The sequence below is a fragment of the Dreissena polymorpha genome, chromosome 3 (assembly GCF_020536995.1).
Source record: "Dreissena polymorpha isolate Duluth1 chromosome 3, UMN_Dpol_1.0, whole genome shotgun sequence".
In the NCBI taxonomy this organism is placed as follows: domain Eukaryota; kingdom Metazoa; phylum Mollusca; class Bivalvia; order Myida; family Dreissenidae; genus Dreissena; species Dreissena polymorpha.
In genome coordinates this window covers 4,849,255-4,867,243 of record NC_068357.1, presented here as the reverse complement: position 1 = coordinate 4,867,243, position 17,989 = coordinate 4,849,255, and the positions used below count along the sequence as shown (strand labels likewise).

Below are 17,989 nucleotides of genomic sequence, written 5' to 3'. Positions count from 1 at the left end.
ATCAGCACTTTACTTCGACTTCTTTTCGCACCTTCAAAGAAAACGCCGATTCTCTGCGTTCATACGACGTCCTTGATAGAACGCCGTAAGATCGCCATGAGGACGTCAGACACATAGAAGAGACGCAATACAAACGCCAAGGTCGCTCATGTGTCGAAGATGATAACCTAAGAACGTTGTGTGAACTCCGTGACATCGCTTATGATACGATTTATCGACCTTCATTATCTTGTGTGAATCGACCGTTACCAAATCGTGTAAAAAACATCGTCATAGTGAAAAACTCGGACCTACTCGGCCTAAAAGGCGTTTGCCCGTATCCGTGTCCGAAAATATAGTTTTATATACTTGGTATTTTCTGAGCCAATCAATCTATAAATCGTCTTAAAATACAAAATAACATTTAAAATTAGTAGCTTGATCAAAAGAAGATCGCGCTTATCAAAATTGCGCGTCAGAAATAAGTTTTTGATCGTCACAGCCTTGTTCGACAAGGTTTTTCAATGCAGTTGTAAATAATTAATGTTTAATATTAGAAGCTTACATTCGTATTGCCCATGTTGTTATTTCCATCAGTTCAATGACCCTTTTACTGAATTTGAACACTAATTGTTTTGCTCACGTATCTTGAAAATGTCCCGAATTAAAAACTGTGTTAAATAAGTCATATATATGCGAAGACAATTCGTCAACTTTTTCTAGTGCAATATTCGTTTAACAGAGATTCTTCACTGCTTTATTTGTTACGCTTCAAAGATTCACTGTCTTTTGCAATTTCATCAATTTTGATTTGTCTATCAAGTTTGGGTAAACAGAATTAGGCATGTGTTTGTTTGTCGGGTTGTTAAAGTGGCTTGTTCGCCGTGGTGAACAGTATTTTAGTCATATCATGTACTCAGTACGATCGGTCTCTCAAACAATTTCGTTACTAAAACGTGGTAAATCTTTCACAAGCAAAAGCTTATATTCATCTTTTTGATTATGCCAATAAAAGGAGCCATGATAGCCAGGATAGCTAGCCATGTTCCCAAATGAAGGACTTACCGACTCTTTAAGAGTACATTCAAGATAGAGTATACACTGAACTTAACCTAAAAAAGAATGAACGATCAATTTTGTGTCAAATAAGAATGGGAATACTGTCATTAAGGGTTGAAACTAGATGATTGTAGGTGGACCTTAAGAACAGAGAACTTGTAGATTGTGCTACGTTGATCGTATAGAAGATGAAGTACACTTTCTGTTTAAATGTGATACTTACAATGATTTACGGCGCAAACACTTGACAGATATATCAGCTGACGAACCACAATTTTATTAGTAAACTGAATATACCAATGACCAATGTCTTTATGCCCACGAAAACCGGCTAAATGTATTGTTAAAGCGTATTTAAAAAGACGAACTGTTATATATGCATAGTTCTGAATGAGTATATCATCAACATAAATTCCTGTACATTAATTTTCTGTTTTCATTTTCAAATTCGTTATATAAATGATTTACATGTATTATTGTATATTGTGCTATTGTATATAATTTGAAATATTCTGTTTTTGGTGACTTGTAGGCCCATCGGGTCGGGTGCAGAACACATCTGTAAATAAATATTAATATGATGTTTTGTTATATTGCACGTGTCACTATAATAAACAATTTACTTACTAACTGACATAGCACGTCGGTATGTTAAACAACTCACACTTGTCTAGGGCTAGCTAAAACTAAATACACATACTTTTGCCTATAACTCACCGTTGTCTAAGACTAGCTTATACAAAGTACAAATACTTTTGCCAATAACTCACCGTTGTATAGGGCTAGCTAGTACTTAGTGCACATACTTTTGCCAATTACTCACTGTTGTCTAGGGCTAGCTAGTACTTAAAGCACATACTTTGCCAATAACTCACCGTTGTCTAGGGCTAGCTAGTACTTAGTGCACATACTTTTGCCAATAACTCACCGTTGTCTAAGGCTAGCTAGTACTTAGTGCACATACTTTTGCCAATAAGTCACCGTTGTCTAGGGCTAGCTAGTACTTAGTGCACATACTTTTGCCAATAACTCACCGTTGTCTAGGGCAGGGCTAGCTAGTACTTAGCGCACATACTTTTGCCAATAACTCACCGTTGTCTATGGCTAGCTAGTACTTAGTGCACATACTTTTGCCAATAACTCAGCGTTGTCTAGGGCTAGCTAGTACTTAGTGCACATACTTTTGCCAATAACTCACCGTTGTCTAAGGCTAGCTAGTACTTAGTGCACATACTTTTGCCAATAACTCACCGTTGTCTATGGCTAGCTAGTACTTAGTGCACATACTTTTGCCAATAACTCACCGTTGTCTAGGGCTAGCTAGTACTTAGTGCACATAATTTTGCCAATAACTCACCGTTGTCTATGGCTAGCTAGTACTTAGTGCACATACTTTTGCCAATAACTCAGCGTTGTCTAGGGCTAGCTAGTACTTAGTGCACATACTTTTGCCAATAAGTCAGCGTTGTCTAGGGCTAGCTAGTACTTAGTGCACATACTTTTGCCAATAAGTCACCGTTGTCTAGGGCTAGCTCATACTAAGTACACATACTATTGCCAATAACTCACCGTTGTCTAGGGCTAGCTAGTACTACGTACACATACTTTTGCCAATAACTCACCGTTGTCTATGGCTAGCTAGTACTTAGTGCACATACTTTTGCCAATAACTCGCCGTTGTCTAAGGCTAGCTAGTACTTAGTGCACATACTTTTGTTAATAACTCACCGTTGTCTAAGGCTAGCTAGTACTTAGTGCACATACTTTTGCCAATAACTCACCGTTGTCTAGGGCTAGCTAGTACTTAGTGCACATACTTTTGCCAATAACTCACCGTTGTCTAAGGCTAGCTAGTACTTAGTGCACATACTTTTGCCAATAAGTCACCGTTGTCTAGGGCTAGCTAGTGCTTAGTGCACATACTTTTGCCAATAACTCGCCGTTGTCTAAGGCTAGCTAGTACTTAGTGCACATACTTTTGTTAATAACTCACCGTTGTCTAAGGCTAGCTAGTACTTAGTGCACATACTTTTGCCAATAACTCACCGTTGTCTAGGGCTAGCTAGTACTTAGTGCACATACTTTTGCCAATAACTCACCGTTGTCTAAGGCTAGCTAGTACTTAGTGCACATACTTTTGCCAATAAGTCACCGTTGTCTAGGGCTAGCTAGTACTTAGTGCACATACTTTTGCCAATAACTCACCGTTGTCTATGGCTAGCTAGTACTTAGTGCACATACTTTTGCCAATAACTCAGCGTTGTCTAAGGCTAGCTAGTACTTAGTGCACATACTTTTGCCAATAACTCACCGTTGTCTAAGGCTAGCTAGTACTTAGTGCACATACTTTTGCCAATAACTCACCGTTGTCTAGGGCTAGCTAGTACTTAGTGCACATACTTTTGCCAATAACTCACCGTTGTCTAGGGCTAGCTAGTACTTAGTGCACATAATTTTGCCAATAACTCACCGTTGTCTATGGCTAGCTAGTACTTAGTGCACATAATTTTGCCAATAACTCAGCGTTGTCTAGGGCTAGCTAGTACTTAGTGCACATACTTTTGCCAATAACTCACCGTTGTCTAAGGCTAGCTAGTACTTAGTGCACATACTTTTGCCAATAACTCACTGTTGTCTAGGGCTAGCTAGTACTTAAAGCACATACTTTGCCAATAACTCACCGTTGTCTAGGGCTAGCTAGTACTTAGTACACATACTTTTGCCAATAACTCACTGTTGTCTATGGCTAGCTTATACTAAGTACACATACTTTTGCCAATAACTCACTGTTGTCTTTGGCTAGCTTATACAAAGTACACATACTTTTGCCAATAACTCACCGTTGTCTAGGGCTAGTTAGTACTTAGTGCACATACTTTTGCCAATAACTCACCGTTGTCTAGGGCTAGCTAGTACTTAGTGCACATACTTTTGCCAATAACTCACTGTTGTCTTTGGCTAGCTTATACAAAGTACACATACTTTTGCCAATAACTCACCGTTGTCTAGGGCTAGCTAGTACTTAGTGCACATACTTTTGCCAATAACTCACAGTTTTCTATGGCTAGCTAGTACTTAGTGCGCATACTTTTGCCAATAACTCACAGTTGTCCTGCTTGAATCAGAGATAGAGGCATAACGGCTGTAGAAAGGATTCAAGCTATATTGCAAGGTCGGAGATCGAATCAGCGATCGTTAAAGGTCATGATTCCTTATTTCTGCCAATGGAAAGATTAAGGCTTGTATTTGTGAAATATTCGCGGAAGAGTGGCCATCGTGCTATAAACATACTTGTAATGTATCGCACGGAAACGTCGCAATCTGGAAACCTATTTCACGATCATAGTGTCAAGGTTTCACAATCTACATTATTATCGAATAGCTCTCTAGAAGCACAATCACTGAATTATATTATTACTTACAATGAGACATTCTATACATAGATGGTGACGTCACTACGTTATTGTCACCTCTATACTTAGACGCATCACGCACCTCCATTTGGAGGCATTTATGACTACGACACAAAGAAGTCCGCGGATGAATGAAGAATTTGCTTTATAAGTAAACATTCATGTTATGATTTAAAAGTTAAGTATTATTTTGTTCAGTCTTACGGTCTTATGTTAGTATCAATTATAATTTTCGTTAGTTTTTAACTATTTCGCGTTTTATTCATTTTTTTAAAAACAGAACTTTCACTTTCGGTTGTATAACAACATGTATCCTTTATTGATGAAAGTTTGCAATGAAATAGCGTTTTCAAAACCGCTTAAAAAGTTTCAGAAGGTGTGTCTGATGCATGTTTTGAAAAGACACAATGTCATAGTTATATTGCCGACTAGTATGGGAACAATTTGATATTTCAAGTGGCTCCATTTGCATTGCAAGAGAAGTTCAAATTGACTTGTTCAGTTTGTTAAATTTTGACACCCTTATTATATATTTTTTTATAAGTGCCTGATAAATTTATTTATTTAAATAATTGAAATCATTGAAAACTTAGTAAAAGCACGGCATTGATGTTCTATGATGGTCATTTTTAGTGGAATAGTATGTTACAAATTACAATAAAACAATTATAACTATTGTATTAATGAATTTAGATTAGGTGTCATTTTTAAATGGGGTAGTAATTCATTATATGAGATTAGCACATTATATAGTTGAAAAATAAATAACACTTTAATGACTTACCATAGTGAAATAAAGTAGCATAGAATATGTTGCAGGTCACAAAATGCAAAACTGAAGTTCAAACTCAGAAGAAGCTTTGCAAATATTTTACACTGACAACACTGTTGATTTTCCAAAAAAAATCCTTCCTATCTTCCTGCCCTAGTTTTTTGGGGAAAATTTTAATATTATTAATATCATTGAGTTAAATTATTAAAATATCAATATGTTTTGATTACATTAGCTAATTATAGTATTATATTATTAATAATGAAATACTTTGCGAGGAAAGTCCCATTCTGTTTTAATTAGTCTTAATTACCTACTAGTAAAATTGAAATTATCAGTGACATCCAATAATTGGATTATATGCGTGTGAATGCATATGTTTTTTTGACAGTTACATAGTACCCTATTTAATTGTATAACAACAAATAACTATAGTTCCACAACCCAGCCCAAGTTTACACAAACTGAATTAATTCATCAATTGATCCTATTTAATTATATTAAAAACAACATGTGTAAGATTTTGAGAATATCCCATGTATTCCTCTAGTATTCCTTTAGTACACCCAGGGTTGGCACCAATCGACCGCCCCCGGTTTTAACCGACGGTTTTTACTGGTTAAAACCGCCCTGGTCAATACTCCCAAATTTGTCATTACTGGTCAATACTGGTCGATTTAACTTTACCCCCAATTTTGATTAATATTCCATGCTTAATTAACAATATTGATAATATAAATTAAACAGACATGTTGCCAATAATGTCTTAAGCTATTAATACCCACTATTTTATACCTGTTCATGCAAATAAGTCAAAGTTGGTCAACTGGATTTTTCTGGTTGATTGTTTTTTTCTTCAATTCTAATAAATCATGAATGCTCAGAAAATTCTGTGCTTGATTCAACACGAACCTGTCAATTACTGTGTATTAGTTGTTCCTCATGCCCCACGTCCCCAGTCTTCTCACAGTCTTCTCACCTATACAGGTTAGGGCATCCAAGACTGATAATAGGGCCTTAAATGGCACCTTCTTGACACAACCCTTACTTGTCATGTATTCTTGCCTGGATTTCTTTAAGTACTTTTTAAACAAAATAGTGAAAAAATATTTCATTTTCCATTGATATAAAAATAAAAAAAAAACATAATTAGAAATAATTATTAAAAGAAAGTAGAGTAGACCCACAATTGGTAAACATTATTTGTTGGCAAAATCAAGAACTTTGATTGCTTATTCTTTTGAAGACCAATTGAACTTTAAAATATGAAAACCCTCTTAATACAGAAAGGAGACAAGTTAGAAGTAACTATTAAATTAATAGCAAGTTATCTCTTTTTGTGTGAGTGAAATGAAATAGCCTAAGGGCAGATTTGCTTCATTGTCACTTTCAGAGACATAACACTGCATGCATATTATTACCAATTAAGGCTTAGGGACCAGATTTATGACCCTAGAAACCACACTAGTTCTGTTTGTCATTCTGCCTATTAAATAGATATATCAATAGATCAGTGAAATGATTTATTATGGTTGTTTTTAGGGAAGCCTCAAACAAATTTTACCAATTAAATAGATCTAATTAGAATTGTTTTTATAAGTACCTGAATTTTTTCTTTCATTTATTGAGATCCTTGAAAAATTGAGTAAAAACACAGCTTTGATGGTCATTTAAAGTGGAATAGTTGTGATTTTTAATGAAGAATAATAACTATATCCAAGTTTTATCTAAAACACAAATTATTTTGACTAAATAAATATCATATTGGGATATTTATTTTGAGACAAGTAAATAAAATTGTTTTGTAACATTTAAATTATAATGTCCCAATACAGCTAGTATGAACATTTTACATTGATTTGTAGTACTCAGGTGTTACCTCTCAAAAATATTCTTTAAAAATTAAAGGAAACTCAACGATGAAAATATTTTCAGAACCAGGCAAATAATAGGAAAGTTATGTTTTCACTAATATTAAGTAACAACACACACCTACCATTGAACAATATATCAGGCACTTATGGTGCAATATACAAGCGTTAATTGGATTAGCAAGTGTATATAACAAGATAACAGCTATTGTATAAAGGGGTACTTATGGTGCAATATACAGGCCCATTAATCATCATTGATGAGATTAGGTGACATCTTTGAAGGGGGATAGTCATTCATAAGATGAGATTAGTACATTATCATACAAAAATTTTTTATGTAGTTTATCACTGTTTTAATTATTATTAATAAATTGCTTTAAATTTACCTTTTTTTAATTCATAAAGTTATTAATTTTTCCTTAAATTCCACAAATTCATTTAATAAAAACGGGTAATTGTGTTTTGTGTTTCTTATATCAATAAGTTTTTATTACATTTGCTAATAAATTATATTATTAATAATGAAATAATGTGCACGGAAAGTTCAATTCTGTTTTATTTAGTCTAAATGAGTTATTAGTAAAAAATAAAATATCAGTGACATCCAATAATTTGATAATAAACATATGAATGCATGAAAAAAATGTTGACAGTTACAAAGTAAATATTTATTTATCATATTTATCTGTTACAAGGAAAACAGTGTCGAAATTAATTTTAATTTGATTTTACCATTTTCATTTCACCAATTGACCATATTTAATTGGATAAAAAACAACAAACACTGCATTTGCACAACCCTGCCCAGGTTCACTCAAACTGAAATAAGGTGTTAATTGTGTATTCAAAACGGGTCTTGATTACACATTATTCTTGGTTGCATTTGTGTTGAGCAACATGTATAAGATACTCAGTAAGATTTTGAGGATATTCCATGTATTCCACTAGTACACCAACATGCACTTACTAATGATTTACATGCAATCACTACACAGTTAAACCCTCCAAAAAACAATTCTCAAACCAAAAAACCATACAAGCTGCTTCATAGATATCAAAAGTTAATTAAAGACTTCATAAACAAAATAATAATTTTGATAATAAACAAAGAGGAATTGTCTTTGCGGGGAAACGTCTTGGGGAGGAAACGTCTTGGGGGGGGGGGGGGGGGGGGGGGGGGGAAATGACCAGAAACCATTCCCAAAATGGTGAAAAAAAACACTGGCATATAAATTAAATGGAAAACATACAATATTATGTCAAGAAAAAAAGCTGTAAAAATCTGACCTGCTTGTCTTTGATGTTGCAATTAGCACATTCAGCATTTTCAGTATCTACTAAATAAATATATGAAAGTGCCAAATGTCCAAGATACCATGACGTCTTCCTCAAAATGTTAGATCCTTCGAACTCCATTTTATTTTATCCCTGACTAATCCTCTCACACATTAGGCCTACATGTAAGATTCCTTGCAATGTTCACAGCGTTTATTTTAAATCGTTTACGTTCTCAAATTTCAGCAGGTATTTAATTATAAATATTTATTTATGATTTAGATTTATTAACTATTTCGAAGATACAGTCTTGCAACATGTTTAGTTAGTCTAAGTTACTTGTTTAGTGATTCTTACAAACAATAGACTGACATGAAAAGTGGCTCCTTTTGAAGCACAAACTGCATCCAACTATATATTACAGCTGGCCCGGTTTGATGGGGCCTGTTTTTGATAATAATTAATTACCATTTTTCACTTCCGTGTTTATTATGTTTACCAACGCCATGATGGAAAAAAGTCCGTTTCCCACAATGCTTAGCGCGCATTCACACAGGTCAGTAAAGACCGGTGTGATACAATGTACAATGAGATACAAAATGAAAACAACAACAACAAAAACTACAACACAGAAACAACAATTGATCGAACGCAATGCTTTTAAATGAATTGTCGATCTTGGCAGAAATAAAACTTTGCACTATCCTACTTGGCTATGGCTCTTGTGTAAACCTTGGTTATAAAAGGAGCATACAAAAATCAAGCCAACTATCAAAAGAGTATGTATGCGCTTTTCTCACTGTTTTATATGCCGTAATTATCATCCGACTTTTTTTTTTATAAATAAAACAAATAACCACTTTTTCTTTCCGTTGACAAAGTCCCTATCATAAAATATTCCAAAAGGCGTCGAACCCGTTTATGCGTTGTTTGTTGTTGCTTTATTTGTACACACTTTAAAGTGGCCTTTTCACAGATTTTGGCATGTTTTGAAGTTTGTCATTAAATGCTTTATATTGATAAATGTAAACATTGAATCTAAAAAGCTCCAGTAACAAATTAAGAATAAAATTTAAAAAAAGAAAAAAAGTAGACCGCATCAGGGCTCGAACGAGTGACCCCCGGAGTCCTGGAGTAAAAACCAATTAGACCGCTCAGCCATCATGCCAAGTACGTATGAAAGATGTATTTTATACTGTATATAAGCAATCTTCGTAGTTTCACAAAATGAAACGACAACAACAAAAGTCTCCAAATTATTTAATCATTTCGCGTTGCAACGCTTTATAATTTTCAGGTTTTTAAATCGTCAAAAGATGCATATAATGGCTATATTAAATCATGGTAAATGTTCAGTATTATTGTTTCCTCACAGATATCATAGCTAAAACGAAAATGTGCGAATCTGAAACAACTTTTTTCAATTTTGTCAATTTACCAAAACGTGAAAAGATCCCTTTAAGAGACCATATTGAGTTCATCTATTTGGGTATTCAAATTTTAAATGAGAAATACAACGTACTGGGTCAAGAAGATGTTAATTAAAACGCATATTGCTTGTCGACTGATTTCTTTTAGATGTGATTGTACATTCTGATACGTGACACAATACTGGCAAATATAGACCAGAAATGAGACACAGAGAGTGAAAATTTTAGAACAAAACAACACAATATTGGGGAAAATGTAGAAAAGCACATCATAGATCACAACAAAATAAAATAACACATGACTTTGCTATAGGATGTAAATATCAAACGAAAGATAAGGGCTTTGTAGTTTTATAATCAGTATTTTAACTTATGATAATACATTTGAATAGCTTATGAATTAAAACAAATGAACTCAGATATTTAATCAGGATTATCATAGACACAAGTTGTAATATCGAAACGCGATCTTTCAGGAGATAATATGTTACGTTCAGCATGACTTGTCATCCTATTACCAGATAAGATAAGACGTACATTGGCAAATGCCTGTCATGATGGATGTTGTATCGCATGAAAAGAATCACACACAAAATACGTATTTCACACTCTATAATTCATGATTACATTTGTTCATCATTAACAGTTATATTGAATGACTTGTACAGCGTCACAGAATATTAATATGTGAGTTACTAGAATTTTAAATAAGACAATAATTATGAAACTATTACAGCAATTGAATCTTGTCTCGGGATTGTTTTTATATGTTAATAATACTATTGGTCAGTGCCAGCACACAAGAGCCCAAATGACAATCCTGAAGCGATATGCTATTTGTTGCCCCCAAATAATGACATGCATTTAATCGCGCACATAAAACATTATAAGTCGGGAGTTATTTGCACAAACCCAACCGATGAAGTTTAAGCGACACATCACTGATATCGGATTTTATCATACCACCGCATTGATATCTGCCTGATATAACGTTGCCTGATATATTTTTTTATATCATGGTCAACAGGAAGTTTATATATATCAGTCAATGTTAGTAGTTACGTGGGATTTGCAATAAAGTCAACAGTTTCTATCAACATGAATCAGGTTCAACAAAACAAACAATTTGATACCAAGAATGTACATATTTTATTCTAGTTTAAAGTCAAAAATCACAAAAACGTTTAAATTTTAAAAATCACAACAGTCCGCACTGCAGAAGTTAAATGACGTCATCAATGGGGCAATAAATCTTAAATATCGATAAAGTCATTGCACTTGCAAGTGTTGCACAGAAAGTCAAGACAAATGATAATATTTAAACAAACGATTTAACACGCTTATGTCATTATTGACAACATCATCAAAATGTCAATTTCAATACAAATCTCCAAAATGGCGTCTCCAAACTATTCGGTGAAATGTGTTGTTGGATTAAATTTGTCGCTGCAGTCCATTCCTGATCTCCAATTCAAGACGTTTATAGATAAAGCGGTTGTACTCTTCCCATTCGTAGTGCAAACAACTTTTTTTTTCTATACGATGTTTAAAATAAGCGATTATTCATGTTGTCATTTCGAACGCCGTTTCTATATGTCAACGTGTAAAAGCCGGATCAGCAAAATCAGCGGGGATCCGTTCATTTTAAATAAAAAGAAATGGATTGTTTTGCAGATTTTTAGGAAGATGTGGTATGATAAACAGAAAAACAGGTTACTGTCCCATCGTTTTGTAATATATAAGGCTCGGCACGAATAAAATAACGGCTCGGCAAGCCTCGCCGTTATATTATTCTAAGCCTCGCCTGATATATTACAAAACGATGGGACAGTAACCTGTTATTCTCTATATAAATGAGTTTAAGATGTTTTCAAAGGGATTTGTTGCAGGTAAGGGTATGCATGTTTATGACAATGATTCATTTACCCTGGAGCTGTCCTATTATGACTTAAACAAATATTGACGACTTTAATCGAGCTTGTTTGGGTGTTTATTAATTAAATGGGGTTATTATTTCTACAGCTTTTTCCGAAGTTATCCATTTTAATGCCGTTTGAGGCAAACACTAAATAAGCTTCAGAATGCCAACTCTTAACACACGTTTCATGGCTGGAAAGAACAGTTAACCAATTTGCCATAGCTAATAGTTTTGCAATTTTCGTGAAATATTTGTTCATATGGAATTTCATTATTTTTGTCGGTTATTTTTTTTTGCTTCGGGTATAAAAAAAACCCGATAAATATTAAATATTATTCTATATCCAATAAATTCACCCAATCAGCATTCTTCATATGTACCACGTGACCGTCCAATATATTCCGGTATTGGATCCAAAAAGTCCGTATTTTTTCCATATTGGACAGTTGAGTACAAGTGCACTAAGCAATTGTTTTATAACGATAAAAGCCGTTACCGATAAAAAGTATCCGAATGTACTATAATCGACTCACATGGGCGCTTGTCTTGAAAATAGCATAGATGCAATTAAAGCATTTTAAAATCAACATGAAAATGAAACAAAGAGCTGAAGAAAGGGATATAGAATAAAAAGCTTATTAGACATTTAATCTGTACAATACGGGATATATTTGGACTCGCACACAGTTTGAAGTCATATTGGACTCGCCTAACGGCTCGTCCAATATGACGTCAAACTGTATGCTCGTCCAAATATATCTCCGTATTGTACAGTAAAACGTCTAATAACCTAAAATTATAAAACGTTCGTGGCGGAACAGGAGAAATTTAACACTTTATTGGTCTGAGAGGTGTTTGTTAACTGACAAGTCCATGGGAAAATGCGATTACTGTTTTATAAATCACGTAATTTGTAAAATTTAACATCATTTAAGCCTTAATGTTCCCTCATTTTCTCGCCAATTTATGAATCATGGGTGAATAATGAGAGATTTGTTAAGGTCAGTAGAAATGCCGTCGCTTTTGTTCTACGTATGCATCGCTTTTTCATGCACAGAAACGAGTCAACCGAATATCCATATAAACAAAGATCGTACCTAAATCGCATGTGGAAAATCATACAGAATGTTGCGTTTGATTGTTGATATTGGCTTACTATTCATGTTGCTATTCAGAACAGGTAAAGTATGAGTTTTAGTTATACAATTAATACTTCGTTTCTTTAAAATGGTATATATTTAAATATTGAAACAAAAGAGCATAAGCTTATTGTTTTAGAAACAAATAGTCGATGAAATATTTATCTAAACTAGGTGATGCGTTGTGAATAGTGACCTTTATTACACAGACAATTCTTTACTTTCCTAAATTACGTGAACATCGTCGTTTTCTCTTCTCTTGATGTCGTCATAGCCTTAAATGGGAGCTATAGAAAATGGTCAAAAAATATATATTTTGTAAAGACAATTAAATTGGACAGTATTGGCCTGTATTTACAGCAGCGATCTTGAAAGATTTGAGTGTATCAGTAGCACTGGGTTTTTCCTAATACAATACTTCACAATCATATGTGTTTCGCCCACTTGTCGTATATGTGAACACCATCAATAAGTTGAATAATCATTTTGTTATGCAAGTACCTGTATTATTCATTGGCATCACTTAAAGATAATTATTATAACAATAGCATGTAATCTATCAAAGTATGTTTGACGCTTTAATCTAATGCGTTTTTTTCTATCATTTAGATGTTAGACCAAAACCGGAACGGTTGCTTATTGATACATTTAATTCATATTTGTCAGGAAACGCTATGCAGTCTGGTAAACAAAAGCTGGTCCGTAGTTTTGAGAAGTACGACAAGCTGCTTGCCCCCGATGGCCCCGACGGTGAAGCCCTCAATGTCACCCATGATATCGACCTGAAAAGGATCATTAGTTTGGTTAGTGGATCGTGTAGTGATTTTTGTATTGCGCTGTTATTGTATCTGATATAGACATGTTAAAGTGATATTATGGGCATTTTTAACTGTTGAATTGAGCTGAAAAGAGTTAACAGGTCAAACGAGTTAGTTAAAATGTAGATACTGACTAATTATCTGCAACTCATCTTGCTACCAGTTGTTTATAAAAAGTATATATTATATTCGATATTTTACATGACTGGTGAGTTCTTTAAGCCGAAAAGATCCGTAAAACAAAAAAGTGTTATTGTGCCGTATGGACGAATCTGCACTAAAACTACATTTAGATTCACATCGTAAATCGATTCATTTCTGTCGTCAGTTGGCAAAACGAAAGACGGTTGATATTCAAATGCATTACTTTTCTCTTTCCGGGATAGTGCTTTAATATTTTGATGCTGCATTGACAAATATAAGTGTATATGAAGTGAAAACACCAAAAATAAACAACGGTTGTGATAGACACCTATAAACTGTTAGATGCCCATTAAGCAGAACCACCAGCTACAGGATGAAGCTATGATTTGTTTTGTTTGTAAGATGTATAATTTAAATATGAAGTTTAAGTTATGACCATACCAAGGACAGATTTAACGTGTTTATATAGATCTACTATTTGAAAACATGTAGAAAACAAAATATGTGTACAACCTTTTGTGTGTTTCCAAACGACCGAAACGACTTTGTTCAAATTAATTATGTATTTATTTTAAAACTTACACTTTAGAGAATGTATGAATTAAATCATTGTAGATAAGATGATATGTATATCTAGTCAGGCCAATATAAAAACAATTTCTCACTATTTTATGTATGAATATTTTGTTAATTCGCTGTGACCAATAGTTTGAAAAATGAATATCTTAAAGGACAACCAAGTTCTTGTTTTGGACACGTTTATCTCGATGACTTGGCGGGACGGGCAATTAGTTTGGGACCCGGCCGAATATGACGGCCTGGAGATGATCCGCTTGCCCAGTGAACGAGTCTGGCAACCTGACATCATGCTGGAAAACAAGTGCGGTTCCAGTCTAATTTTCAACATTTACTGATAGCTCTGTCCGTAGTTTTTAACGAATTTATTCTGAACATAAGATTTGGTGCTGCTTTACGCATTGTTTAGTTTATAATTAACTTATTTTTGTAGCTTTGCGTGTAGATGTTGAAAATATCATTGTGTTTCGCATTTCATTTTTAGCTCGGCTGTTTTCGGAGAAAACCCGAGGTATTGTCATAGCCAGCTCGTCCGCCGTTCCCGACGTGCGTTAACCTTAACATTGGCTCTTAAATCAAAGTGCTTTCACCTACAACTTTAAAACTTCATATGTAACTGCACCTTGATGAGTTCTACGCGCCACACCCATTTTTGTGTCACTAGGTCAAAGGTCCATGTGACCTCTTATATAAAGCTTCTGACAAGCTTTCATTTATTCAAAACTGCATCCGCAGCCGAGCGTTGACACCCGCTATGCGGTGCTCTTGTTAATGAAATGCAACGGTAACACGTTGAATAACGTGTTTTGAACTCTAAAATAACTAAGCTATAGAAGTAAAATTGATACTGTCATAGGCTTATAAAACGAGTTGTTCAATAAAATCATGTCCGTATTTGGATTTGAAGTTCTTGTTATATGTTTTGTAGTAACAGCATCAATAAACTAAGTAAATACAATCGAAACGCGATTACTAAAATATTAACCGACCGCATCGACTATGTATGTTTTTTGTTAGTACATTTAATTTATCCACTGAAGCAGATATATCTATATGTTGGCAGTGCAAATCAGTTCCACGGGTTGCATAGCGGCGACATTAATATGGTCATCACGTATGACGGGTTCGTCTTTTACGCGCCCCCTGTGAAAATCCACTCCTACTGCAAGGTAATCACGTGCATAGTTACTCGTAGTAAGTCCGATATAGTGTCAAAAACACGCACACAAAAGTCCTTTTGTCCATCAAATTCTTTTATATAAAGTCGCAATAAAACAGTTGCGCTCGTGCTTGCTTAATCGGGGGAATTAACAATTAAGATTTCAAACTACGTACAAATAGATATTAGCCGCGCTCTGTGAAAAGGGGGTTTAATGCATTTGCGTAAAGTGTCGTCCCAGATCCGGTAAAACTTGATTTTTGCTAAAAAGAGACTTTTTTGAAACGAAAAATATCATTAAAGCAGAATATATCGTCCCTGATAAGCAAGTGCGGAATGCACAAGCTAATCTTGGACATTTTATGCACATGCAGTAAACCCCTTTTTCACAGAGCAAGGCCCAATTGCATTTTCAAGTACACATTCATATGAACCCGAATAGTGACATTATATTATTGAAACTCTTTACTAAAATCAGTCGTCTCTTTTTAGGTGAACTACGCCAAACTAAAGCAGGGAAACGTCGTGACGTGCAAGCTGACGTTCCTATCGTGGACGTACGGAGGTGACGTTATAAATCTTCTCAGCAATAACGATGCGATAACGACCTCCGATTTCGACACCCATTTCAACCCTCAGTGGCAGTACGTGACGTCAAACGTGGAACGTGACGTCAAATACTACGCATGTTGTGTTGAGCCCTACATTAAACTGAAGTACGTCATCAAACTACGCTATGTGGGTAACTAACATACATGAGAGCAGAGTTCTATTGGAACCGAAGTGCGTTTTGCAAAGCATTATTGTTGAGAAAGTGAATATGTTGAATGCAAACTGTAAACAACAAAAACAGTTTTGTTCCTCTTAACCCATTTATGCCCAGTGGACTCTCCCATCCTTCTAAATTGGATCAATTCATTTGCAAAATTAGGGATGTCTAGTATATTTATTTCTATATTAAGAATATTTCTTAAAGAAATTTCTTTAAGCAAACAGCGCAGACCCAGATGAGACGCCGCATGATGCGGCGTCTAATCTTGGTCTACGCTGTTTGCCAAGTCCTTTTTACTAGACGCTAGGCATAAATGGGTTAATGCTTTGTAGGTAATAAGATATTATGCTTGCATACTTACAAACTAGTGATACAACTTTTGTAAAACATGCACATACAGCAAATGTGTCGTGAGGTTGACATATTTTAGTTATCGTCTTTTTTTAATGACAGTTGATATAGAATTATAATGAAATATTAATTCAAGAAAGTCATACAGTCAAATGTCGTTTATTGAAAATAAGGTCGGATTTATAATAATTATTAAAAAATAGCTTTCATATAGTCAACATAAATAATAAAAGGATGCTCCGCAATATTTATTTGACAGCTGATTATAACTATTTTTTCAATAAACTTGATCATTATTAATTTACACATTTGTAGTATGAATGATTCTTAGAGACGATGGAAATCAAAGTTTTGTATGACTTATTTAAAATCATTTACCGAATTATTGTGACTCGTTCAAATTAGTTGTCTGAATAATGCTTTTATTTTTTTGCGTTTGTCATGGGAAAACAGTGTGTGTGTTAGAGAAAATGATAGAACATAAATTCAGTCATTAACCCATTTATGCCAAGTGGACTCTCCCATCCTTTAAAATTGCATCAATTTATTTCCAAAATTAGGGATGTCTAGTATATTTATTTCTATATTTAGAATATTTCGTACAGAAATTCCTTTAAGCCAACAGCGCAGACCCTGATGAGACACCGCATCATGCGGCGTCTCATCTGGGTCTACGCTTTTTGCAAAGGCCTTTTTCTAGACGCCAGGCATAACTGGGTTAATTATTATTTCTCTAAAATATAGTACCGTTCTTTTAAATCTAACGCAATTCAAAAGCACGTCAAAGGACAAATTTGTATCCAACACAGTAGAATGTAAGCCATTTTCAATGTTACAGAGTTAAACAATACGTCACTCATGTTGAATGTGGAGTGTGAGATGTATCATTATTATCGAACAAAACCAGAACTGAGTAAGTAGCGTGAAGGGCCAGACATGATTACAAAGCTACCGACGAGCCAACATGTAATTGAGCCTTGTTCTGAGAAAACTGGTCTTAATGCTTGTGCGTAAAGTGTCGTCCCAGATTAGCCTGTGCGGACTGCACAGGCTAATAAGGGACGACACTTTCCGCTTTTATGTTTTTTTCGTTTAAAGGAAGTCCCTTCTTACCGAAAATCTTGTTTAGGCGGAAAGTGTCGTCCATGATTAGCCTGTGCGGACTGCACAGGCTAATCTGGGACGACACTTTACGCACAAGCATTTAGACCAGTTTTCTCAGAACGCGACTCAATTTAACGTGCAACCCTAAACTGTGTTGGGAGAATACTCACGGCATGAAACTATTCATGATGATATTACCAATATAC

The 17,989-nt window shown here is 34.6% G+C and overlaps 1 protein-coding gene across 2 annotated transcripts in view; it reads left to right on the top strand.

Moving 5' to 3' along the window:
* Positions 1 to 17,027, top strand: part of LOC127872813 (neuronal acetylcholine receptor subunit alpha-10-like) — a 38,908-nt gene extending 21,881 nt beyond the window's left edge. Inside the window, exons 1-5 of one of the 2 annotated variants that reach the window (XM_052416231.1) lie at positions 12,715 to 12,900; positions 13,526 to 13,662; positions 14,553 to 14,701; positions 15,461 to 15,566; positions 16,049 to 17,027. In XM_052416231.1, the coding sequence (XP_052272191.1) occupies positions 12,846 to 12,900; positions 13,526 to 13,662; positions 14,553 to 14,701; positions 15,461 to 15,566; positions 16,049 to 16,306 (705 nt within the window). In that variant the 5' untranslated portion in view covers positions 12,715 to 12,845 and the 3' untranslated portion in view covers positions 16,307 to 17,027. Of the gene's footprint in view, positions 1 to 12,714; positions 12,901 to 13,525; positions 13,663 to 14,552; positions 14,702 to 15,460; positions 15,567 to 16,048 lie in introns of those variants that run through there. The other variant, XM_052416232.1, reaches the window with a different exon arrangement.
* The last annotated feature ends 962 nt before the right edge of the window (positions 17,028 to 17,989 follow it).